This window comes from Aptenodytes forsteri, unplaced genomic scaffold (assembly GCF_000699145.1).
Source record: "Aptenodytes forsteri isolate BGI_AS27 unplaced genomic scaffold, ASM69914v1 Scaffold96, whole genome shotgun sequence".
Classification (NCBI taxonomy): domain Eukaryota; kingdom Metazoa; phylum Chordata; class Aves; order Sphenisciformes; family Spheniscidae; genus Aptenodytes; species Aptenodytes forsteri.
In genome coordinates, this window is record NW_008795029.1 from 7117113 (window position 1) to 7144503 (window position 27391).

General features: G+C 39.8%; 2 protein-coding genes across 3 annotated transcripts in view; one reads left to right on the top strand and one right to left on the bottom strand.

Annotated features, from left to right (window-relative positions):
- Positions 1–11: 11 nt before the first annotated feature.
- MFSD9 (major facilitator superfamily domain containing 9) lies at positions 12–9736 on the top strand. Of its 2 annotated transcripts, XM_009276118.2 has the most exons (6): positions 12–187; positions 2311–2398; positions 3724–3767; positions 5508–5637; positions 7719–7928; positions 8470–9736. In XM_009276118.2, exons 2-6 carry the CDS (start codon positions 2329–2331, stop codon positions 9258–9260), a joined length of 1245 nt encoding a protein of 414 aa, XP_009274393.1. In that variant the 5' UTR covers positions 12–187; positions 2311–2328; the 3' UTR covers positions 9261–9736. The 2 variants fall into 2 exon arrangements, with proteins under 2 accessions (XP_009274393.1, XP_019326777.1); XM_019471232.1 differs by lacking the exon at positions 2311–2398.
- Positions 9737–17021: 7285 nt separating this feature from the next.
- Positions 17022–27391, bottom strand: part of SLC9A2 (solute carrier family 9 member A2) — a 56660-nt gene continuing 46290 nt past the window's right edge. Inside the window, exons 7-12 of the mRNA XM_009276162.1 lie at positions 26416–26486; positions 24754–24915; positions 24069–24165; positions 23035–23166; positions 21037–21127; positions 17022–18909 (exon numbers count right to left, since the gene is read on the bottom strand). Of these exons, the coding sequence (XP_009274437.1) occupies positions 18539–18909; positions 21037–21127; positions 23035–23166; positions 24069–24165; positions 24754–24915; positions 26416–26486 (924 nt within the window). The 3' untranslated portion in view covers positions 17022–18538. The remainder of the gene's footprint in view (positions 18910–21036; positions 21128–23034; positions 23167–24068; positions 24166–24753; positions 24916–26415; positions 26487–27391) is intronic.

Genomic DNA, 27391 nt, shown 5'->3' on the forward strand with positions numbered 1-27391 from the left:
CAGCCGGCTCCGGAGCCGCGAGATCCCCTCAGGGTTGTCAGGAGATGCTGCAAAGCCCGAAGTCGGGCAGACACCCCCCACCATTACCCTCCCTGTGTCCTTTGCCGCTGCCTGGTGGGCGCCCCCGGGCCCCAGCTCCTAGCGGGCTACCCCGTTACGCTCCAGATAAACCTGCTGGGTTTATGAGGTACATCGCTTCGACTGCCTTTTTTGGGGTTTGAATGTTTGTAGCGATAGTGGTTTGTAGCGCCTGTATTGTTTTTGACGTGCAAACAGTCGCGCAGTCTGATACAAAGGTATGATTTTTTTATCCGGTGAATGGAATGGAATAGCGCAGCGCCCTTAAAGCTGAGTGTTGCCTTACGCTTATCAGAAAGCTGTTCCTTGTTTCCCTGAAATACCAGTGCTTAGTGTAAACTAAAAAAAAACAAAACAAAACCCAAAAAACCACAAAAAACCCTGCCCAACCCCCCAGAAAAAAAACTGTGCTTTTTCTTAAAAAAAAAAAAAAAAGAAAAACCCTTGCTGAAAGAGCACAGTGTATAGACCTTAAAGAAGGTTTGTATTCTGTAGTGATTCATGAGCCTTGGGAAAATGCAGTTTAATTAATTTAAAATTAAAAGGGATAACTTGGAAAATGAGTACAAATTTGCACTGTGAAATGTAGATATATTCTGTTACCTCCCTTTAGGTTGGGCAGTAGAAACAGTCTAGTTGGTTTGGGTCCTGGAGCAAATATTCCAGGAAAAAGTGTGTTAGAAAAATCTTTGCTTCTTAGCTCACTTTTAAACACTGTGGTTCTCCAACCCTGTAATACCTTGCTGACACCGAGCTAGAGTACACACAAATCAACCAAGAAGTGGGTGTCCTTTTAGAGGGTGTAGAGTGTGGTGAAATATCATAAAGAGCTGTTGCCTGTGATGCAAGCTTCCTGTAACCAGGCAAATACAGCGTAGTTATCATTCGGCGTAAGAAATTACAGGTGAAATGAGAAATAACTGCCCATCAGAGGACAGCGGTTAATGGGTCTTGCTCTACCTGCGTGCCTGTGACAAGTCCAGTACTGCTAGGGTATATTCTGAGACTTGTCCTTTTTAACGTCTCTATCAATGACCTGGACGAGGTCATTGAACCTCTCTTCAGGTTTGCAGATGACACCTAAGATTGTGTTATTGAAGATGTTTGTAAGTCGTGTGCTCTGTTTGCTCATGCTGGTGCATTTAATAAGGATTCTAACCTTGTACGTCTCAGTTTCAACCGTCAAAAGATACCTAAAGGCAGATGCTGAGAATTTGCTTAGTGATACACATTGCTACAGTTATTCAGGCTTTGGGCATACTATGAAGGGCTGGTCTAGTTCAGCTCAAGCAGTCACTGATAAAAGGTGATCTTGCTCCAATAGATCCTCTGTAAGGTTCTGCTCTGATACAGGACACTGTATGCTGTGCCGGATAGTAGTAGTGAAAGAACTACTGGGTCAATGTGGTTAGCTTAACAAAAGATAAAAAATCAAAAGGAATGAGTAGGAGATCCTTGTACTGTTCAGGATGGGCAGTGTCCTTTGCCCTCCTGTTACACAATGTTTTTTCACTTACGCTTTGCTTTTTTCCTTTTTTTTTTTTCATGTTTCTGTCTTTTTCTTTTTTCTTTTTTTTTTTCATGTTTCTGTCTTTTCACTACATTTCGTAAATTATACAAGTCTGTAGGTAGGTTTAGATCTACCATAGCTTCTTCCCCCTTCCCCTTGAGAGTTAAAATACTCTACATTTCGTAAATTATACATAAAGGCAGTCTGTAGGTAGGTTTAGATCTACCATAGCTTCTTCCCCGTTGTTGTTGAGAGTTAAAATACTGTAGATTTTCCAAATATACTCTCTTTGCACAAGTAAAAAGTATTTTTAGATGATTGAAATTACAGACCGCTTTGAATTTAAAATACTGGTACTGAGTACTTTTCTTGTTAAACAGATAAAGTTTAATATATGTTAAAGGAATATTTAATGTTTAAATATATATCTTCAGAAAAATTGTATCTGGAAGGGGAAAGAGGATTGCCGTTTTCATAGTTTTAACTCCTCTGTGAGGCAATCCTTTATCTTTCAGTTTATGTGTGTTTGTAATTTTGTATATACTGGATGCGTTGTAGAGGTTACAGCATACCACATTGGCCATGAAAAATTTTCTTTTAATCTTGTATTGATATGGAAATAATTTAATTTTTTTTTTAGAATACCGACTGTTATTAAGCCAGGTTGCGATCATCTTTGTAAAAGTGATCAGTTATGAAAACTTTTCCTGCCTTCTTTTCAGGATTTATTTGGTGTAAGCATGGTTGTTCCTTTAATGAACCTTCATATCAAATCTCTAGGAGCAAGTCATACAGTTGCTGGAGTAATAGGTGAGTTGCAGTACTTGGCTGATTTACCAAAGAGTAAGATAATGTGAACTGGATTATGCCTTACTGCAAATTCGACATTGTAACATAAATCTTCCTTGCTAGTAGCATAATGAAAAGTAAGGCCAATTTCCAAGTAAAACGGTAAGGGCAGCCATGCTGTGTTAGACCCAAAGACCTGTCCAAACTTGCATACTGACAGTAGCCAAAAGCAGGTACTTGGGAAAGAGCATTCTTGGAAAGAACAAGGAAGTCTTGCGGTAATACTTGTACAGATGCTTTTCCAGCATCCAAGAATTCACAGCTCAGCAACTTTGGGAGCCAGAGGTGTTGCTTTTAGTTTTATTGTTATTTACAGGCTTTGCAAACAGTACTTCTGCAGCTGGTTCTCCTGAGATTTCCAAAGCTCATGATTGCTCCCAGTTTGATTAAATTCCTTGCAGCTGTCTTTTGACAAAATATTTATCGTCTTTAAGGAGTGTTTACAAGTAAATTCTGAAGGTTTGGAATTTTATCTTAAACATGAAGTGGTAAGATGAAGTTCCGTGGTTCTAAAGTTCTTACTTATATCTTATGGTACTGTTTATGGTTTGTAATGATACAAGTATGATATTCTTTATAGCTACGTGTGGTTGACATGGGCTCTGTTACTCAGTTTTTTATTACTTTGCTTTTTTATTTTGGATGAAATTTAGCACTTTTCATGAAATAATTCTGGTTCTGCTCTGAGTTGTCAGAGTAGTATTTTAAGCAGCAATTCATCAAAAATATGTTTTCGTTTCAACAGTCGGCTTTGATTTTTAACTTTAAAAGATACTGGGTTTTGGGGTGTATTCTTATAAATGAAAGAGGCTGGCAGATGTTTTTCTCTGCTTCTCTTTGCTTCTCTTCTGTTACTAACTGCTGCTAAACTCTTAGCCTCCAAAATGAAAGAGCAGGGTCAGTGGTTTCTTCAGTGCTTCTGTGGTGCCTTGTAACACATTGAAGTGCCAAGTGGAAAGTAATTAGTGCCTCCCAGTAATGAAATTCGCTCCTGATTCTGAGAAAGCAATTATAAATGCCAGTGTTTAATACATAATACAAAGCAACATCCTTCTTCATTACACAATCGTACAAGTTTTCAGCAGAAACTATTTCCTTGGTTATGTGCTAAACTCCACCCTTGGTTTGTCCTGCTCCCTCTTCTTATTCTTTTAGTAAATTATTCCCAGAGTTTCTCTCATGTTTCCTTATTTAAAAAATCTGTGCAGTTATAAATTTATGCAGTTCTCATTTTTAAAAAAAATCAGTTTAATTTTTTTCATTGGTATTTTACTTGTTTGTTTTAGGATCTCTCTATGGTATAATGCAACTATTTTCCAGCACATTTGTGGTGAGTTCTAACACTTCATTCCTAAGTATGTTGGTATTTCTATGGATTTTAGGGGAAAAAAGGGATGAGGTTAATAATAGTGTTTCATGAAATTTTCAAAATGTTTATAGTGTTTATATAAACATTTTTGGTTGGTGAATCCAGTTTTTAGTTTGTGTGGAAAATGTTTGTTTCGTTTATAGGGAATTATCAAATTTTTCAAAACTAAACAGAATACAGTCTTTAGACAAAAACTAGAATCCAGATTTGGGCTCAGACATACATTACTGAGCATGTCTCGGTCACACAGGGTTCTCTTCGGTTTTGGTGCTAGTACAGCAGTTTTCTTCAATGCAGTAGCCTGTCCAAAAAGTAGTCTCACGAGTCAGCTCTCCATAAGCCTGTTATCTAGCATTTGCTTTCCCTGCTTAATGAGTAGTGCCCTGTAGTTTGCCATATGGCCTAAATTCATGCATTATGCCTTTGAGCTTTGTTGTTTTCTATTAGCTTTTGATTTTTTTACATCCTAATCTATAATCTAGTGCAAAGACTAAACATCAAGGCTGAACCTCTTGAATGTGTGCTTTACCTATCAATACCTTAGATCCTTGTGTTTAGCCAGGAGCACCTTTAATATTACCCTGGTACCTCCTAGCTTTCAAAAGAGCAGATTTGAGCATCTCATGAAAAAAAACTGTTTCAGGGTTTGTTATGCAGGCCACCTGGTATAATTTGCTTCTGTAATCTTGTGGCATTTTCTTTGAACTGCAAGACTGTTGCCTACTTTCTTAAAAAACTTCCTGTTTGGAATCAAGCTGCATGCGTAGTCTCACGAGTCAGCTCTCCATAAGCCTGTTATCTAACATTTGCTTTCCCTGCTTAATGAATAGTGCCCTGTAATTTGCCATATGGCCTAAATTCATGCATTATGCCTTTGAGCTTTGTTTGGTTTTGTTTTCTATTAGCTTTTGATTTTTTTACATCCTAATCTAAGCAGGAGTGCAAAGACTAAACATCAAGGCTGAACCTCTTGAATGTGTGCTTTACCTATCAATACCTTAGATCCTTGTGTTTAGCCAGGAGCACCTTTAATATTACCCTGGTACCTCCTAGCTTTCAAAAGAGCAGATTTGAGCATCTCATGAAAAAAAACTGTTTCAGGGTTTGTTATGCAGGCCACCTGGTATAATTTGCTTCTGTAATCTTGTGGCATTTTCTTTGAACTGCAAGACTGTTGCCTACTTTCTTAAAAAACTTCCTGTTTGGAATCAAGCTGCATGCAAGTTTACTGCTTGCCCTTCTCATAAATACTTCCTACTTGTCTGCACTCAGATGAGAAACTCCTCATAGCTAAGATCATTCCTTTTAGGATGCTCAACAAGTGTCTAGTACGTAGTGACTATTGGTGCAAAGAAATATTTGTGGTCGGTTGTGATAACATTTTCAGAGGGCCCCTACTAATAATATTTCATGGTGTTTATTGCAGGATTGTATTTTTAAAAGAGAGAAATTATTTTTTAAAAAGCTGTATGCATGACATTAAAAAGAATGATAGTTTCAGCAGGTGCACTGCCGGCAGGGCAGAACTCTGCTCATCACTTCCAGATTTTGAGCACTTAGGAATGTTGTGTAATAAGCTTATTAAGCTTTCATTGACAGTCCTTTGATCTCTTGTCTCAATTTAATTTAGAAGTACTCATTGTTCACTGTACATAGTTAAATGTTATAAAAAGCTAATTTTAATTTCCTGCTTTATAAAAGGGCTGCTGGAGTGATATAGTAGGAAGACAGTATTCCCTGCTTTCTTGTATTCTTCTCAGTGCACTGGGTTACTTCCTTCTTGGAACATCCACCACTGTGTTCCTGTTTGCCATTTCTAGAGTCCCTGTAGGTGAGTAAATGCTTTAAATTCCCTATAGTCTCAGCTTGAGAATTACTGCTAGAGAAATTGTGGTATGTGGATGGCTACGTAGCATCATCATCCAGCAGCACCAACTGAACCCTAGTAATGGAAAAATCTCTACAAATCGAACATTCTCATGACTTTTTTTTCTGAAAATAATTTGAAATGAATACTCAAAAACTGTCACAACTTTGTGCCTCCTTGAGTGGCTGAATTTTATGAGAATAGGAGTGCAGCAATTCCTTGAAAGAGGCTATCGTAAGGTTAGTCATAACAATACACCAGATCACTGCTGGAAATCTTGGCCTGCACTTGCGATGCAGAATGGAATGATATGTGCATTATTGTTTTTTCTCATGCTGGAAATATACCTCAAAGTGATACTACAAAATTGGGCTGAAATTTTAGGTCACTGCTTCAAAAGAATATTTATGTTGTGCAAAAGCCTGTACGTTTGCAGCACTGAAGCTAAGCTTGTGCCAGGGTTCGTATCAGAGTTCTTATAATAGCTGAACGCCTATGTTGTGGATGGAGTGAGACTGCACTTCACTTGTAAGAGAGAAGCAACAATACACTTTATTGATATAAAACAGTGAGTTAACAAAGTTCAATGGTAAACGCGGCAGTGGTTTAACAAGATTCGATGGCAAGGTACACTTGATTACGTCCTGCATAGAGGACAGGGTCAGACAGAACTGTCAGGGACACCTTCCCGTTGAGTCATGAGGTTCAGAAAGGACCCCCTTACTTTCTAAACTCCTTCTCAGAGAGGAGTCTAGGTGCGGCTGGATCCAATCCTAGTCCCAGACTTGGTCAACGGTTTATGTCTAAAGGATTGTATACGTGCAATCAATCCTTTATCTTGCTTAGCTAAGATTTCAAAGTTTAGCATGCTATTAGTCACTTACCGAGTATCTGTTGTGGCAAGGAATCTCTCAACCTCCAGGAGTAACCCTGAGAGGCGTCCCTACTCAAGGAGAGATCCTGTCGTGCAGCCCGCTGCCATGCAGGAGAGCTCAAAGGGCACTTGGGCTGCTCGTTATTTATGGGGCTAAGGTGATTGACCCATAGTCATATTTGCATAGCGCTCACAGATTTTCACTGGTTAAGTGGGCGCATTGCTCACAATAGCCCTTGGCTATTGTGCTGTTATCTGGCTCCCAAATCCACTTTGAGCCGGACGCAGCTATCACCACCAGACGCATCCATTACGACTGCCCCGGTAGTTATCGCTTGAGCAGGGTTACGGGAGATAAAGGTCAGGTTGGGGGAGGGGGGGGAGCAAACCATCACAGCCTATTGCATATATTCTGATATAATAAGCATTGCTATTACTATGGACACGTCTACTGAAGGGCACTATTATGGCCCATAGTCTTGATTTAGGAACTGTTCATATTGTTTCTTAATTTAAAAACAATTTGCTAATGAATTGTTTGATTGATATTTGATTACTCAGTAGAGGTAATGCTTTTTAATGCTAACAGGACTGTGACTGTGACAGCATTGTCCCGGTCAGAGGGAAGGAGCATAAAAGATTGCATTATTAGTATTCCTGCAGCATGCTTACCCTTCTGTGCTCTTCCTTTGCTGCCCACCCGTCTCCCATATGAATTTGATATGTTACAATCCTGGAAATCTCCATACTCGGCAAAGTTGGTACAGAGCTATGTTCATAAACAGACACACCATTCCTACTCCACCATTACCCACTCGCAAGTTCCTATTTTAGTGGCTGTTTTATTCCTGGTGTGCTCCAGCACTCAGCATAGTTAGCTCTTCTTTCAGCAGGGCTGCAGGAGCACTCCTTTGACACAGATGCGTGAATAATTTTGATTCCTAAGTCCAAATCCTTGAACAGCCAGGATGATGGTCATGGCCAACATGCTGCATGACTCTAGCACTGAAGAATTTGTGGTTTATGGAAGCTTAAAAATAGATTTTGAACATTGATATTTCAGATAGCTTCTGTCATTTTTAATCTTTTGGACTGAGCAATACAGGTTTATTATTTTTCTATTTGTTTTGTTGTCTATTATTTTTCTATTCATGTTTGAATTATGTTGCAGGTATTTTCAAACACACACTCTCCATCTCTAAAGCCCTGCTTTCTGACTTGGTTTCTGAGAGAGACCGCCCTTTAGTAATGGGACGCTTCAATGCAGCCTCTAGTGTGGGCTTCATTCTGGGGCCTGTCGTTGGTGGCTACCTTACAGAGTTGGAAGATGGCTTTTATCAAACGTCTTTCATGTGTGCCTCTATCTTCCTTCTGAATGCTGGTAAGTTGTATGGCATATTTTGCATCTTGGGTCCCTTCATTCCTCATTTTTCTGTTTTTATGCCATTGTAATACCTTGAATTCATGGTGTGTTTACCATCTATGGCATACATGTTCTGTATACCGGTACTACCCTTTGAATTTGAACCTGTGTGGAAGGGTGGAAATTTTGAAACCATTAACCTCCAGATGCTTCTCCTCTGCATTGTATATATCACTTTTACAGTCAGACGCAGGAATGGGAATTTTTAATATGCCCAAAGATGAAGACTAGAAATCAGAATTTTGGCTTTAGCCTTTAGATTTGTTTATATGTTGCGAATGTGTCACCTCAGTGTTTTCCTTCCTTGCTTTCATCGCATTTAGAATTGAACTGATACTGTGAATAACACTAGACTTAATCTTTGTAATTTTTTGAAGTGATGTTAAAATCCTTTTTGGAATTTTGATCTTTACACTAAGTAAACTTACAATCGGACTAATGTCTTCCATGTAAAGTTAATGCAATTGAATGAAATCAGCTAATTTCTTGATCTGTATAGGTCTTGTCTGGATGTTACCCTGGAGTGAAGAAAACACCAGCAATAGGGAACATCAACAAGGCAACAAAGGAACAGACAGTTTTTCAGCAAAAGCAAATCGTGACCTGCACTTGAAATCAGGAACTAATGGAGCTATGGCAAGAGATAGTCTTTTCCAGTCCCCGTGGATCCAAGTTGCAACAGTGCTGAAGAGGATTAAAGGAATTGCGTGCTCTGATCTGTGGGATATATTTTTAGTGCGGTTGCTGATGTCTGTTGCTATACTGCTGTACTATAGTAATTTTAGTCTGGCCTTGGAGGAGAGATTTGGGGTGAAACCCTTGTTTGCTGGATACCTAATGAGCTATAGCAGTGCACTTGGAGTCCTGGCTGGTTGTCTGCTCGGACCAATAACAAGACTCTATCAGCACAACACTTACAGAATTTTGTTGCACTCCAGCACTCTTACCTGCACGTTGATTCTCCTGTATGCGTCAGCGCTGAGCATATGGATGGTCATTTTGTCTTCCACGTTCTTAGCCTTTTCAACTACTGTAGGTCGTACTTGTATCATTGATCTTGAATTGACCATTGGTGGGAATGAGGCCAGTGGTATGCTCCTAGGTGTTGGACAGTCTGTGACTTCAGTGGGACGTATAGTTGCCCCGCTCCTTTCTGGAATCGCTCAGGAGTTCAGTCCTTGTGGCCCTCCAAGTCTAGGGGTTGGACTGGCTCTAGTAGCTATTCTGATAATGAACGCGAACAAACAAAAATACTGCAGCCATGGAAACGTTAAGTTAAAAAATCAATAGCTGCAAATTTGGATTGCATAGATGTATCTTACAGGAGAGGCAAAGTGAATCAGCCTGGGGTGATGCTTACACATGCCAGACTTGTACAGTAGTAACAGGATCTTTTAAGAGGGCACATGGTGTTCACGTGGAGACAAGTACATATAAATATTTCTGCTGCAGGGATTTTAACTCTAGACAGATGTTATTCTAACTGGTACTACTAGAACACTTGCAAGAGGGACAGGTGTTGCTGTATCGTACTGGCTGGGATTTTTTTATGGATTTTTAACCTTTTTGGAGGGGAAAAAAAGAATGACATGAAATACACAAATCCTGCTTGTAGCTCACATCTGAAATGGTGTTTAGATTGATAGATTGTTAAAAGACAGAAATTGATTCTTATTATTTAATCAGAGGTTAATTTTTATTATTTAATCAGAAGGAGAATTTGCAATATAGCTTGTTAGCCTTAATTTTATGCTGTGGTCTGCTGCCATTTGTCTGCTGTGACAGTAGCTTAATTAACAGGGTGGCCGCTTACGTGATTGTTAAGCATAACATGTTAGCCTTAATTTCTTATGCTGTGGTCTGCTGCCATTTGTCTGCTGTGACAGTAGCTTAATTAACAGGGTGGCCGCTTACGTGATTTTGTTAAGCATACTTTGTCTACAAAACTTGCTGCACAGCATGATTTAGGCATCTTGGGGTAGCCATCCAACCCCTGCTGATTCCTGGTCTTTCCCAGGTAACAGAATTGGGTATATGCTAACTTCATGTATTAGAAGGCCTAAAATGGACAATTTTATAATACTACGGGGTCATTCAGACTGAAACTGAGACTGAATGTAAGCCTTACTGAAACTTGAACTGGTGGTTTCTGTTTAGTAATAACTTCTACTGAGCAACTTTGTCATAAATTATTTGTTAATATTTCTTGTGCAATTTTTCTGCCTTCATTTTAAGAATAAATCTCTTTCTTAATTCTTTTGAATGACTGTTAAAGGTGTGCTGGAGGAACTAGCAGTAGTTCATGGATCTGGATTAATGCATTCTCTCTCATCTCTGGAGGCATAAGTGACATTTCAGTGGCAAGAGAAATACTGTTTATTTGTTGGTATTTTAGTCTTCAATTTCCTGTGCAATTTTTCTGCCTTCATTTTAAGAATAAATCTCTTTCTTAATTCTTTTGAATGACTGTTAAAGGTGTGCTGGAGGAACTAGCAGTAGTTCATGGATCTGGATTAATGCATTCTCTCTCATCTCTGGAGGCATAAGTGACATTTCAGTGGCAAGAGAAATACTGTTTATTTGTTGGTATTTTAGTCTTCATTTATCTGCACTGTTTAACTAATGAGAGGTTGCTCTCAGAGCTAGAGTGGGAGTTGTAACACTCTCCTGTGCTATTTACTGTTCCAGCTCATACTGCTTGCCAGTCACCACTGTGTTCATTACATTTGAAACATACAAAAAATATATTTTGCATTGATAACGTTCCATATGCTTTTCCTAGTACTACTTGATGAAAGTACAAAGTCAGCTATGTATAATTGTTTTGTTTTTTTTAATTAAAAACAATTTAGTTAACTCCTTGAACACATCCATGCAAATAGTGTTGCTGCTTCAGGAGAGTCATAGATGGTGCTTTGCCTTTTTTTTTTTTCTCTTCTTTACCTTTTCCAGTGCCTGCTATCATTTAAATCCTTGTTGAAGCCTCAGCAATTCCAGTGGCAGCACCATGGGAATATGTATAGAATTCTGAGTTGTCTTAATTTTATATATTGACATAATGAGTGTGTCTTATTACTGCTATGATTTCAGTACATATCCTCAGAGTTCCTTATTGTAATAATCTGTGTTTCATTTCTCCTTGGGAACTTGTGGCATTTTCAAGTGTCTTATCTCCTCTTGTCTTGCTTGGTACACGCCCCAAAACATTCTCGCCCTAAATTTCCTGTTTTCTTTCTTTCCATCTTATAAAAAGGTGTGGGGTTGGTTTTTTCTTTTTTGCCTAAAACCACCCTTCTGTAAGTCAGGGACTTCTGTTTTGCAACTATAGCAAGGGCTGAAGGAAAAGGGTAGGAAAAAAAAAAACCTCAAAAATTAATATATATGAAAGATTTAGTAGTTTTTACTATACTTGTTGGTTATATGAGGTAACAGATGACATTTACCCTTCTAAGTAGCTGCACTGATTAAAGCTGAATTCTGTAAACACTGTAAAATTCAGTTTATACTAACATATACAGCTGCCTGAATATTGCTTTTCTGCTTATAAAAACTTCACTGTTGTTTATACATAAGTGAAAAACATGCTTTCCACAATCAGCAAATATTTTTGTTCTATTTTGAAAAATAGTTCTCCATATATGCTAAATAAAAATTACGTAATTGATTTGAGAAATCTGTGGAAGGCTGTGGTCTCAGGGACATGTTGCAACTGATGTTACAGAAGAAAAATTTTTTACTTGTAGGCCAAAATGATTTCTGAAGTGCTGCAGAAACATTTCTTCTTTGTAAAGACTCAGTTACAGAAAAGTTGCCCTAATTTTCTTTTTTTTTTTTATTAAGGAATAGAAATAAAATGAAGTGACATTCCACATCTGTCATTTTGTTGCTCTGTTTTTTCCCCTCTTCCTCTGCTGAAACTATAGCACAAAATAGAGGTGTTCAAGTCAATATGAAGTGCAGATGTTTGTTGGTTTTTTTTCTTCAAGCTGTTCCTTAAAATGATCATTTGAATCTGCCTACTTTTCACATAAAAGGCACAGGAGCCAAGGATTCAGCCAAGAAGTGGCTTGGCAGTGCATGAAGAAGAAGAAATAAAAGAAAATAGAGAAATTAACAGTTTTGAGATGGAGTGCTTAAAGCTACTGTTTCCTAGTGGCTGGAGACCATGTTTGGATCCCCTGTGTTGTCTCTTAGTTGCCATAACCGTGCAAGTTCAGAGAGTGATGAGTAAATGACATTCCTGGAGATGAGGAGATGTGACTCCCCCTTTTAAGTTGAGGGAGGAGCAGTTGCAGCTATTTTTGGCTTCAGTCTAGTGGGCTGTACTTGAATTACTTAGCAGTTTCTTGAATCCGATTGTGGTATCTAAAGACTAACAAAACATCTGAATATGGACTAAAGGAAAAATGTTTCTACCTGCAAATCACTGCAAATTAAGATTTTTCTCTTGCTTGCTGTTACTTTAGTTTTGGGTTGGTTTTCTTGGGCTTGTAGGCAGGGTTGGGGTTTTTTTTTTTTGCTTTTTACCTTTTGAAATTTTCACTTTTTTAACAGTGACTGCTTTTCTGACCTTTATGATCCACTGATGTTGAAGAGGCTATGTATACAATATAGACATTTATTTCTGTAAAACAGCTGGTAGCATATGATAGGTACTGATTTTGTTGCTTTTAAATGATGAAGCAAATGTAAGTTTTATTCCATGTTGGTGTATGCTGCGTACACTTGAAGAGATCCTTCATAAACATACCAGTTCTGCAGATTTCGGTTTCTTGTCCTGTTTTCGTTTCTCTGAATTTACTCACCGCAGCACCATCACAGAGGTCAGTACCATTCTCATTTTCTGAGAACAGGTTGATTTATTGAGCAGATAATGCAGCAACAAAACAGGACAAGCGTTGCTTACTAACTGGCTTGCTCGTTAACTTCAAGCACCCTGTAAGGCCATCGCGTTCTAGCTGATGGGAACCTCTGTGGGTATGTTCAGGTGCTGCCAGCCCCCATTTGGTTATGGGTGCTATGGAATATCCCTGGGTAAGTGATGTTTTATAGCCTGACACTGGGATTTGAAAACCCAAGACCCAACTGTGCTGTTATTGCTATAATTTTGAAGACTCATTCATGAAGAGCTGATCATGAATCTTTTAAGGGAGTATACTGTAGCCTGAACTCTGAGAATCAAATGATTGTGAGTGGAGCTCAGGCTTCTTTCTCATAAAAATGAAAGTTTGTAGAGCTTGTTTTAAAGGGAAGTTCTGAAAAACTTCTGTGTTAACTTACAAGGAGAAACAAAGCCAAATTTCTAGTTATTTTCAATCATATATTAGCATCAAAGGACTATTTTTGAGATGTGCTACATGATAGAGACTGTTTTTCCATCCTGTCAAGTGTGTAATAAACAGGAGGTTTTAGATATGAAAAATAAATGAAGTAAACTGGGGTATTTAAAATGCCTTTTCCTTTTTGTGGCAAAAAAATTACTTTTTGAAACAAAACCTGTGGCAATTAGGGTGCTGTTTTAACTCACAAATCATAAATGTAAACCTGAGCACATTTCAGATCTTGAAACAGTGAGACTCACCAGAGCAGCCTGTGTAACTATTACTCTCCCTCCTGCGATCGTAGTCCCCCATACTCTGTCAAATCTCACAGGATAAAAAGGCTTCCAAGCACGTCAGTGCTGTAGGGGAACCGCATCAGTATTTGCCTACTTGGGAGAGGAATGATGCTAACCCAATCTCCCATCGTGTTGTCCCATTAGAAGATCTGCCTACCACCTGCAAGAAGAATTATTCTAATGGGGAAGATTCTGAAGTGGCTCAGCACAATATCCAAGAGGGACAATTTTCAGCCCCAACTTTGAATAACTCCCAAATGCTAAGGGTCCTTTGAATGTTCAGAGAGCTAAGCTGCCATGCATTTTTTTTCTTTTTAAGTAGCTCCCCATTTAGCTGGCCATCTAATAAATAGGCCAAGAGGGAGATAAAACCCTTTGACTTGAAAGTTGTAAGACAGCTTCCTCGTGGTCATTCACACAACTGACTGTGTCAAGCACAGCTGCAGGTTTATCGAAAAAGTACATCATGATCTGCTAAAATGAGAGAGAAAAAAGACTGCTAGTCCTCCTCTCTCTCCTGGATTTAAATAGCACCTGAATCAGGTGAGTTAGGTAGTCCATGACTTCTCTCGCTACTGTGTCCTAAAGCTGTTCCTCTTTCTCCTGTTTGCATTTTGTTTCCTGGGCTGAGCTTCCAATCTATTCTTGGCCTGGCTGGGGCTGTGTATTGCAGATGCCATGTTTTAAGCATATTCACAAGCATATTTTATAGGATCAGAGCTCTTACAGTACAAAACCCATTCCTCCAGCCAATTTCAAAATCCTTCGTCTTTTCTTCAGGAGGTGGGGGATGTTGGTAGAACTTAGACAATTTTGGAAATGGTGACCAGCTGAAGCATTTCTTGCCTGTCCTGGTTTCGGCTGGGATAGAGTTCATTTTCTTCCTAGTAGCTGGTACAGTGCTGTGTTTTGGATTTAGGGTGAGAACAATGTTGATAACACACCGATGTTTCAGTTGTTGCTAAGCAGTGCTTACACTAAATCAAGGACTTTTCAGCTTCCCATGCTCTACTGACTGAGAAGGCTGGAGGTGCACAAGAAGCTGGGAGGGGGCACAGCCAGGACAGCTGACCCAAACTGGCCAAAGGGACATTCCATACCATGGGACGTCATGCTCAGTACATAAACTGGGGAAAGCTGGCCGGGGGGGCCGCTGCTCGGGGACTGGCTGGGCATCAGTTGGTGGGTGGTGAGCATCTCAACACATGAATGCTACTTCCCCCCCCCAGTTCTCTCCCCCATTCCACTGGAGGGGGGAGCAAGCGAATGGCGGTGGGGGGTTTAGGTGCCTGCCGTGTTAAACCACGACAAGCGTCAGCCTTAAAATGTTGCTGGTGTCTGGAATTGGTGGACCTCTTGAAAAAGGTTGTGCAGGGTGCAGTGTATTTGTTCCCAGAGACCCCAAGATACTCTTCATAACAGCATGGATGTTATTTTGGCCAAATTTTTAACTTTGTTTCTCCATGTGATTTCTATGTGGCTTCAGCGGAGAAGGATATTCTCAAGTTTCTAAATTGTTATGCAGCATGGGTTTCTTTTGTTAAACACCTGTGGTTTCAGTGGAGCTTGCATTATACTTTAGTACCAGGTTGGACAGCCCTTAAAATTTTGTCTCTTATGGCAAATTATTCTTGTTTTCTCTTTCAAATATCTGCTTAAAACAGATAACTGGATGTCTATCTACTCTCTAGCCCTTGCTATCCCTACTTTCGTATCCTATTTACTTTCGATTTATAGGCCTCTCAGCAGCTGAAGGGGGAAAGAAATTCTCAGAAAACCCTAATTCAGAGTGTAACATATGTATTTTCCTGCTGTCCCTAAAACTGGACAACTGGGCATTGTGCTTCCTCACCAGAGCAGTAAAATACCAATACTACAGGGTGTACTGGGGAGTCCATCTGGAAACAAAAAATTTGTATGTGGATTTGGCGGGTTTCCCAGCCACTGCTGAAGATGTGGTTTCCTGAAAAAGTGAAAAACATGTCCCCAGTCAATACATGACTTTCCCCATCAGATGGTGCTCGAGGACAGATTTATTGGGCATTTCATTCTCCAGCAGACAAGCTCTCTTTGATACAACACTAAGGAGAAGTCTCCTCTGCAAGCTAAAGTTACATGGGCCCTTTAGAAAGATCAAAAAGTGCTACTGAAGTTGTTTCTCCTTTGCAGGAAAAGAAAAAAAAAGATAGGAAAAGGCAAACCTCTGACCCAAACCAGAGCAAGAGTTGAATGAGAAGGGCTACCTGGGACGCAGCCTGTGTCACCTGCTGCTGTCATTGCTGCTGAAAAGGAGAACAACCAGGATAGTTCCCAGAGATGATGAGGGTCTGACCCAGCAGTAGTGGAAAAGAGCCGGGGAGGAGCAGGAGTGGGGAAGGGAGAGAGCACTTGCAAGGAGACAGAGTCCCAGAAAATTTGTGATTCTGCTTCACAGTGTAACCGTGCTGGACATCTGCCTTGATGCTTGTCTTCCATGGATCTCAAAGTGCTTTGGAAAGGTAACAACATGCTAGCATGTTTTGAAGCACCAAGAGCTTAACGCCATAGTTCATAAAAACGACCTCCAATTTGACGTGCTTGTACTATGGGGCACCCAGTTTAAGTACCAATTATCTGAGCATGCACTGTACTAATGGACAACCAGCAGAGCAGTAAGGTTCCTGAAACCTGCATTCATTATTAAAAATTGTGCCAAAAAAAATTACAACCATTTGAAAAAAAAAAGGGCAGCTTTCCCCAGATACAAGCCAATTGCTTGGTCGTTACCAGCACACGGAAAAGAAAGCTCCACAGGGAGTAAACTAAATGTTCATGTACAACATTTCACATTTATTTATTTATTTATTTATTTGATCAGGGCCTGATACAAAACACCTAATCTAAACAGTCTGATCTGCAAGGAGGACCTGGTTTCAAAACTGAAATCTAAACTCAAGGCTTCTTTCTTATTCAAACATGATCTCGATAACGCAGTGACAGAGTACTCGCTGACAATTTTACTGATGAAACATATTTTCCTGTTGAAAGACAAATTCAAATTTGTTTTTAAAGCTTGCTGGCTTTGTTTGAATTCAGTTTTATTTCCAAACAGGAGATGATCATGAAAGGATAGCTAAGTATTGCCTTCCACAAAAATAGTTTGTTGAGAATAGCCATGAACATTTGACTGAGATTTCTAGGGTTCACATAGCCATCCCTCTGCAGCTTAGACTTTGCATTTGACACACAGCAGAAACTTCCACAGCTGGCACAAAGGAAAAAGACTGAAAGACCTGTGCCAATAAAAGAGTTCAGGAGGGTTTAACATTTCAAATACATACGTGAAATAAATCTTTTGGAAAAGCTGTTAGAAGAAGGAAAGTCTTAAATCCCCATTTATAAAACTAATTTATCAACCCCGCCCATGAACCTTTGAAAGAAATCTACCCTGTGATTTTAAAAGGAAATTCTGATTTTTAATAGTTCTTTCAAAACAAGCTTAAATAAAAAAAATTAATCTTATTGCCCACAGATTTAGAAATGTGCTAATGAAAAAGAAAAGTTATGATTTCACAGTGTACATTCTTCAGTGAAAGTTATCAATCTTCTAACAAGTAGAATGAAAATGATTTCTGCATTGTGCTGAAATGTGTATCTGTGCTAAAGCAAGCTCAAAACTTAAGACAGATTAAGTGGGACAGAAAGTGCAAATTCCTGAGAGCTACAGTTAAGTATCGTTTATTTTAATGCGCCCTCCCTTCCCATATGCACTCAAATGGCAGCCATTTACACTAGGATGAAGAAGTCCTTGTTTCTTATGGGTGTTATTAAGGTGCACAGTGATTTCAACTGATTCCAGGGCCCTGCTGTGCTACTTTTCTGTACAAACAAATTAGATGGAACATTTTTGTTCCTTGGAGTGCATAGCTCAGACAAAGAAAAGATTATCTTTCCCTTTTTACAGATGAGGAAACAAAAAGTAAAAGAAGTTGACCAGGGTCACAAGCATGCGTGAACGAGCTTTCTTGAGTCTCAGTGGTCCCTGACTCAAACAGGAGACTGCTCGCTTTGTCTATGTGCAGCGCTCTGCAACTATTCTACTGCTGTGTTTACACTGCAACTGAGAAACTAAGGTGCAAAAAGCAATTTTGAATAAGCATGTTATTTATCCACTTGAAGTCTTCTCTTTTTAGGGCTTCTGGTGTCCTGCTAGGCGCTCTCAGCTCTTGTTGACATTAGTGAAAGTCAAGGTCATTCAGATTTCCCTTGGCGATCCTCAGTACCTTTCAAAGGTTACATACTGCCAAAAATTCAGAAAGTAAAAATTCAAGCTATTCAGGTCTTGTCTCTGTTGCAAGTCCTCTCTCTAAACTGTGTTTGTAATTCTGCTCCTACAGCTTGTTCCTTCTCTTCTTCCTCTTTTTCTGCATCACAGCTCTTCGAACAAACTGGGCTTCAGGAATATATTTATTCTTCTTACAAAGTCTGTATGATAGGTGCATTGTGCAATTTTCAGTGTTACTCATATTAAAGCTCTGGTTAAAACAAGTATTATTTGATTATAAATAAAATCTGAAATGATACAGAATTTTGTTAAGAACCCATTCACCACTGGACTTTCAACAATGATTTTCAATGGATAACTGGGTATTGAACCTGCATGACTTGGTTCCACAAGAGATGATGTGATAAGGCACATTTCCATCCTATCTTAATAGTGGAAATAATGTAATTAAAGCATTGCCATAAGTTATTTATAAAAGACATTGGTTTTTTATGTCTTCAGCTTTGCAACTGCTCCAGTATTCCTTTCACTTAGTTAATGGCATTGACTTTACCCAAATGGAAGTGGTTAGATCCACATTGAGGCTTGGTTGGTTTTTTTAATGGATCCCATAGTCTGATCAGATAGTTTAGAATCCTAACTCGATACGTCCATGGTTTATTACCAACAGTTCTCTTTTCGCTATGTTCAATACGGCTGGTTCTCAGGCTTATTTCTCTGCCTTTCCCCTTGTGATGCCTGCCTAACTAATCGTGGTGGTGGCATAGGTCTTGCCGACCCATGGTCTGCAGTCAAATCTTCCCTGCTCAAAGTGCCAAATCTTGGTCTTGTCAGCAGTGGCTGCCTGAACCCGATGGATGGCTGAGGCAAGGTGCTCGGCTCCTGCTGCTCTCCTCGGCTGTCCTTGCTCCCGTCAACTTCGTTCTTCCACTCCACCCTAAACTCAGGCGGTGGCCTCTGCTGTCTCAGTCTCTGGTCTCTCAAGATTTTCCCTGCTCTGGGTCTTAGATTGAGCACTGTGGTAGCTGCATCCATCTCAGAGTCACTGCTGTCACCCACTGTTAATTGAAAACAAAATTAAAATTTTAGGTGCAGAATACTACTGTTTCAGGAATATTCCAATAACAGCACACTGAGCACTAGCAGCCAAAGAAGAAGTTTCCCTGTGTTCCTAAATTCGGTGCTTTCCGATTAGACCCAGTAATAGACATTTAACTATGCCAGGACAGAGGATAGATTTGACTTACAAGCATCCCTCCCCTCAAAACTGTGATTTTTAGAAAGTCCTCACTCAGCTGCTCCTCAGTCGCCGAGTGCCCCCCTGTTTGAGTCGACATTTCCCCAGTTCTAGCTCTGGACATGGAAAAACCTGTCTCTGAGCTACTTGGGGTCTAGTCCCCGCTTACGGCCAAGCAGGATACAGAAATGAGGTTTCTCACCCTCACATCCCATGAAATCTAATCTGAGAGGCATTTCCAGAGCACGACGTGTACAGGGACTCTAGAAACTTGACTTTGGAAAAGGAGCATCAATAGTCCACCGAGCAAAGGATCTCCCAAGGTCAATGTACAGATGGGAGGAAACATCCCATCCTTAATATACCTGAATGTAAGATATCAAATAAAATCTACATGACAAATCTCACAGGTTGCAAGTGCTGCAGACTCCTTCACCCCATCACAGCAGGGTAGAAAATGGTCAAGTGAAAGCTGGCATTATCATTCAGGGAATACTCTTAAATGATCGGTACCAGGTAAACCAAGCTGGAAACATTCTGGATGTATACATGTGCATGTATTTTCCCCAGCAGACTTCTTTTAAATTGACTAACATCTTCATCAAAACTTGCACACTTCAGTCATTTGATAATCATTTTAACAATCATTTATGAATGCCTCCAATTTGCTCTTAGACTTAAGCCAGATATGATGTTTTAAATATATCGAAGGAAAGAATTGTGTATTGTGCAAGGGTCATAAGAACAACTTCCATTAGTAGCCTACAAGTTATTTCTTTTAAAAAGGTGAGGAAGGGGTCAACGAAATGTATCACCACATAATTGTCCATTCACCCAGATAATTATATATCAAGGAAGGTCTTCATCATACTGTGTTTGCAGGCTTTCCCCCCCCCTAAATATGCCAAATAATATATTTTTTGACAATTGAATAATCTGGAGGCACATTTCCTCTTTAATTCTAGGTGACAGTATGTGACCTCTGCAGACTTAACTACAGAATAAAAGGCATCCTACATTCAGGAGAGCAAAGATGTAATTATTAACAGACAAAAACATGGTCTGTTGCTTAATTAAACTGGAAGAGTGGGAAACTAATCGGGGTGGGGATCAAGACATTTTAGTGATTGTGCAGAGATGTAATCTTCCCAGCAAGAGATCTTGACGGTTGCTTGTCATGAAAGGCAATGCTCCTCAGCATGGTATAAGCATGGTAATGCAACTGGTAGTAATCAAAAGTAATATATAGAATTGGGCAAAGTTTTCACATCAAATTATTGTCTTCCTCCAGATGTTTTATTTTTTTGTTAGAATTCAAGAATTCCAATATGAAACATTGGTGAGTTTAGGCAGAAAAACAAAAATTGACATCTTGGTTGTAAACCACAGGATTTTGAGAAGTTCTTCATGAGAACTATAAACCAGACCTCACGTCCTCATTCTTCTCTCTGGTTTGGTTCCCAGGGCAGTCCCCTCTACCCTGACGCCAGTGAGAAAAGAAACCGAATAGGCTCATAATCCAAGAGGGAGATCCGGACATTATGGAATAAAGACAAGGAGAATGAGCCATGGCAGTGTTTCTGGTGCAGAACTGTTTCAGGCTGCTGCTTGCTCACATGAGGAGATGTGCTGCAAGGACTACGCCACTACAGCATTTGAACTGAGAAAGCCCCACAAGACTCTGCTTGCTGGGGCGTTTCTCTACACACAAATATCTCCTTTAGGACCCATTGCTTTTAATACTCTAAGACCCCTGCTAAACACCCAACACCTAGAAATATGCTATGAAGATATTAACTCTAGAATGAAAGCATGTGAATATAAAACATTTAATATTTATTTGAAAATTAGTATGCTGATTTCTCTATATCATCCCTAAAAAAAATTTCCTTCTACGTAGGCAAAATGACTGCAGCACAGTAAGAGGCAGCAGAAAATTTGTCATTACCTCTGGAAGATGTTTTATTTCTCACTCGTAGTTTCTCTGGGAGTTTAGTGTTTTTAGGAAGTGAAAGGAATCTTTTTGTATTTGCAGCAGCCTGTGCAAAGAAATATAAGACATGTTAGGTTACCGCAGACTGAAGTACTTGCATAATGTATGTTAACATACACGACTGAGGCTTGAACGGGTTTATGTAGCTAAAGGGCTAGAGAACAGTTTGGGATTAGCTAATACGTGATCTTTTACTACATACTCCAGTTAACACTTATGGCTGGTTGCGGTCTGTGCTAACTAAGGTAAAGACTGAGTAATCTCAAGCAGCTTAATCAAAGCAAAGCCTAGTGATATGCCCTCTAAGATCAAAGTTAATAAATGTACGCTCTCTGACCTCAACCCTACCTGTACAGGTTTTCCTAAGGAAGGCAAACGCTGCAAGCACGGCATCACTTCATGCAACTCCAGTTTGGAACTTTTTATTAGTCAGCTGCAAAAATTTGGTTGTGACTGAAGCTCAGGCACAGAACTAATCTGTATTCTGATCCTGCAAGTGCTTTATACATATAAATGACTTTATACAGTTGACTAGTCACACTGAAGTTGATGGGGAAGTTAGGCACCAGCGTGATCATTTACCAGTTCAGGGCATAAAATCCTTCTTTTCCCAGGACTAAGCTCTGAAGGCCCTGGGTGCAGAGCACACCTCATACTTCCTGGAACATGAGAGGTACTTTCCAGGACAGGTTGCTTTTTTTTTAAATTCAGAAATTTCTCGAGAGTGTCCTTTCTTACATTTGTTACGAAGATTTTTTAACACCTTTACAGTCTACCAGCTCTCCCCTGCTTGTACCATTCATTGTTGTACACTCAAAGGGAACCTGAAAGGAAATTTATTTTCTGTGAGTCATTCTTCCTCTTCAGATATTGTTGTGCTGCTCAGGACCACTATGCTTCCCTCTGTGGTGGATTTATCCAAGGATAATTATTTTTGAAATTACAGCCTGTGCATTTTAAAAAGCTGTCAGACACCCTGTTTCTCTCCCTGCCCCAAAAATGTCTCAGTCCTGCTGAGTGTCTTCATTACTCCACCTAGTAAATCATTTATTGGTATGACAAAGACAACATATGTAACTGTGGTTGAGAGGGAAAAAATAATTCAGGAACAGACTTATTGTCACAATTAACACCACAGTAGCCCTGGTAATGATCACAAATGAGATATAGCACTTATTGGAGACGTCATTCCAGCCTCAGCTGCTGAAGGACAACTGTATCAATGAAGACAACAGTCACTAAGTATTCCTGTAACATGAAAATACATATTTATAGGATGGTTAATTTCCCTGATACCTAAAATGGGAAGATGATTTGGGGGATCAGCTTCCCTGCTGAATTAGTGTGCTCCATTCAAATATGGTCTGAAGTGTACAGTGAAGGTATTGCAGGATTGCCTCAGAGAGCCAAATATTATCATGCCACAGCATTTCTTGTAGGTGGAGAGGGTTTTCCTATTCTGTGTCAAAACCTGAAGTCCTGACTGCATTTTATGAATACTAAGAGAGCCCACAACATTTTTCAAATGAAGAGCTCACTCTGACTGACGTGATTAAAAGTTCTCTTTCCCATATTTTGGAGCATACATTAAGTAGTTTGTCTACCTCCAAGTCATTTTCGACCTCGATCATCCATGCTTCATCAAAATACTGATAGAGAATACTGACCATCCCTTAGAAGTACGCTGTGTACAGAGCCTGTTCAGCTCCTCTGAGATAAAATTATGGCAACAGATCCACTCCCATATCACATTCTACAAGACTGAAGCTTTGCTGAAGGGGTCGACACAAATTAAGGGGCCCATGTGTGCAACTCAAGGTGTAACTGTGACACTGTATGTGCAGTTGTCTTCCAAATTTAGGATTTATTTTTTCTGCATTTCCGAAGATTTTTTTCTGCATGACATTTGGCTACAAAGAACTGCTTTCTACGAAACAACCAAAATGCAAGTACCGGTCTTTCTCTTGACAGGCTGTTCGTTTTCCTCAGGCTCTCCCTAAGGCTGTGCCGGCGACGGATCAGAATTTCTTTGGCCTGCTTTTCATTTGCATCTGCAGCCAGGCTATGTCGGTTATATGACATTGTCTGAAATATAAAAGCAGTGGTCACATTCTGAAAAGCATAATGTCAAATGTGTTGAACTATATGCATGGTGCAAAACCGGCTTTTTGCTTTAATGTTTTAATAAGCATCATAAATCCTTGTGAACAAAATCGTATTGCAGATGATTAAGAACAAGAACAGTAATTATACCAGCATTTTTTTAGTCATCTGCTTCACAAGCACCTGTTTGGTTTGTTGGGTTTTTTTAACCTGCTGATATTTATAATGAAAGAGAAATTGGAAAAACTGGCTTAATACAGTGTTTAGCCCCACATTGTACTAGCTCAGTCAATATGTCAATAGACAACGCACATTTGAAAGCGGTAAGACGAGTCACCTAGGGGGAAGTCATTTTTACCTCCAGCAAGCTGAAGCTTGCTCCACTTCTGAATGTTTTTCAAGGGCTCAGGCGTTCAAACTACTAAGCCACAGGAAGGTAAATGTGAAATGTCCTTTTGCTTTCATTTCAGTATTTTTCCAGCTCATCACCTCTGCTCTTAATAAAAACAACTTCACAACTGGAGGCAAACGGGAAATCTAATCCCGTATCATGAAGTGACCAAAATACTGATATAAGTGGACAGTGTTGGGTTGAATTTGCACCTATGATCCTTTTTAAATAATGTAAGTACATTGCAGGTAATATGACAAAAACATTAAGCTTTATCAATAGTATAAGATCATGTAAGCTATTTACATAAAGGAGTATGAATATGTGGCTGTACGTATGATAGGACATGGATTCATAGGCAAAAGAAGTAAATAACAGCATTAATTATTATGCTATAGTACAGCAGATGTACTAGCCCAAAGATATGTCAGGAAGGTAATCAGTATATTCAAAGAGTAGTGGGATATTTAAGTATGCAAAACTTCATCCTTACTCGATGTCGTATTTGGTAGAGATTCTTTGTTAATATTTCCCGCATGTTTTCCATTTCAGTGGGAGAAAGCGGCTTTATCTTTCCTTCATGATATTCACTGTGGCAGGATAAAAAAAGGAAAATAGAGGACAGAGAGAGAGAGGAAGAATGTTTTTATTTTTATGATTGGGAATTACATTTGAATTATTTCCTTTGTTAGACTTGGAAACAACCTTTCAAAACATCCGAGGAACAGATGAAAACATAACATGTAGGAATGAAATCTTGATCTCATTTGAGTCAGTGGTAAGGCTCAAAACTCAGTCTCCAAAATTTGATATAAATTACATTAAATTGTAAATTTGATTAAGGTACTTTTCCAAATGCCCCTCAGGCTTCCCCATAGCTATTTGCAGCAGATGGGCAGGCACTGGTTCAAATCCAGCTCCGCTCTACATGGCAAATCAGTGTTCCTGTGAGCAGATGCCCTTGTAAAACTACACGCTCCGGACGAGCACAGCTCACCGAGCACTTCGTGTGTGAGCTGCAAGCGAAACGTTCTTGTTTCACATACCTTTGCTGTTCAGGTGACATTTGGACATAAAGTGTCCTAAGTCAAAGTGATTATCCTGCCTACAGACTGGACTGTGAAATAAATTACATGACCCGGCCAAAATCCTCGGCCACACTGGCATCGCTTGCTTACCTGAGGGACACCGACGATGGCACCTTGCTTATCATTCCGCTCTCTGCCATCTCAATGGCATGTTTGATTTCCAGCTTCTTGTATAAAGAAACAATGCTGGACTTGGGCTGGTTCTCCCGGATTAGAAGTCTTCGCAGGTATTTATTGTCAAACTTTTTAAACCTGTACGTGAGGCAAACCAACCCAACCAGTCAATTTTTACTGTGCATAGTTAAGGAAAGCCAATATACTGTAGCTAATGCAACTGTGAAGGAGTTTATTCCCTGGGAAGGTGTCTGTTCATATTAACAACCTACTGCTGAGTGTCATAAAAAAGGGTCAAGTTCATCTTTGATTCAGATAGATAGTCTTAACCTGTATTTTGGTTAATACATTAATGGACAGTGTCCCTAGCAGCTTTTAACTTTTAGGTATTTTGTGTTATTAGACAATATTATTTTTAATTCTCCATTTTCAATGAGACAGAGAACACTAAATATTTACTGTAATAACAAATAAAAGGTCTAAATTTGCACCGACTGCTTTTTCTTTGAAATTTTAGCCTGCTCTTGTAAAACTTTGGAAATTCTCCCTTCCTCTAAAGCAACTGCAACCCTCCTGGATGCTTAGTGAAAAAATATTGATTACAGCTGGGGTGATTTTGTTTGTCAGATAATATTTTGCCCTCTGGCCATTCCGAAATTATTCTTGAATTTGGGTCAAAAATGTTTCTGAAGGTCATGAAGAGGTGGGACCCTCCTTTGCTCTGTAATCTGTTAATTAAAGATCTCACACAGACTGGAGGAGAACCAGGCTGAGTAAAGGAAATTTGTACCCATGTCATACAGTCAGGAGAGTGTTCTCACTGCCATGCCCTCAAGTCATTTGGAGAGGGCTCTTCTCAGCCCTTCCTGCTGGTGCTATTCCTCTTTGTAGAAAACAAATGCTTGTTGGAGCAGTGACTAGAAGGCGGGTGAGCAATGCCCACGCTTTGGGTCTAAAGGATTTGAGTGTAAAAGAGTGTGCTTCTGAGAAAAGGGAGTTAGATCCAAACCAATGATGATGATTTCAACCCAAACTATTCTATGGTTCTATGATTCAGCAGCTAAACCGAAAACATGAATTATTCAGGTATTGCCAGTGGTAATCTTCTTAACTGACACTAAGTCTTAAATAATACCATCAAGAACTGTGGAGCTGCCTGCCATTAGGATCTCTCATGCACCTCATGCCAGCTAGTGCCTTGATCTTTCTAGAGAAAGTCCCAAAGCTTTTGTATGTTTCGCATCAAATAGGGAACTAACCCCTCACTTAACACCACAGAGATGTGCAATTTGCAGGAGGAAAGGCGGATGGGATGAAAGGCTCAGCAGACATACAGGAAATGCTCTGAAACAGTCAGAAACAGGGAGAGGACACGCACCCTCCGAAGGTACAATCCTGTACCCTGGGATCAGAGGGCTGCCTTTCCTCCCAGCTGGAGATTTTGTTCTACTTGCTTGTGGTTTAGTAAAAAGACATTGTTTTGCTGCTTTCCCTTTGTAACCCACACGTTCTAAAAACAACCATCCGCTTTCAAGAATAAAATGCTGAAAACGAAATCTGATGCCCAACAGCCTTCATTTGTTGCTGCTGAGCCAGTTTAGCCTCTCCTGTATAATAAAAGTTAAATGACATTCTTACTTATCTCTCCAAAAGTTGTGACCCCAGTGTCCACACACATCTTCAATTCCAGTCTTCACGTGGTCAAAGAACTAAAGGGGAAACGTTGGTTCGTTACGTAAACTTATAGACATCACTTGGCTTGCCCTTAGATATTATTAGTTTCTAACTTACTTCAAAACAGAAAAATCTAGTCAGAATTCAGGACGATGCTTCAGTTTAACTAAATGCAGTCTAACTAGACTCAGAGCCAGACTCCGTTTTGTTCCCCTGGAGCTTCCTTAGCTCACAGCCCCAAAAGGACAGAAGTTAGTTGCTAATTTCCTCAACGTCAGTCTTGCTCAGCTCCTGCCTGAATCTGGAGGTAACTTTTTCCCCCATATTTTCATTTCTTTTAAGATCCCTAACCACTTAGGGCTATGCCTGGGACTTCTCCAGGGACTTCCCCAGGCCTGACGGTGAACCAGGTATGACTGCAGAGGAGAGAGCCTGAGTGGGGAGCAGCTCCCCGCGTCAGCACTGGCCCCTCAGGATGCACAGGACAGAGCTGAGATACCCAGCATCAGGTCCTGAGCTCCTGTTTTAGGGGACTGTGGTCTAGACTCACCTCAAAGCGTCCTGAGCACCTAATATTAGAAACACACTCTTCCGCAGTCTATTATGAATTATGAAAGAGTGAATCAGTTCAGCCAAGATCTCACTCGATCTCCAGAGGCAGCTCGTTTGCTCTTAATTCAAGTACCATAGTAGGGGTCTCTCAAATTCAGGGGGGAATCCTGGTAGGTATGTCCAAAGGATAAGCTCTAAAAGGACGGACTTTTAGTTGCCTAGATTGACTTCTTTGCTGAATGTGGCCCTTCTTATTCCTCATTTTTAGAATTTCAAACCACCTGCCACAGGTATGCTGCAAGGAGAAATACATTCAAGAATACACATGGCTAATAAACTGCAATAATTAGACACACACGTACCAAATACAAATCCATAAAGAAGCTGA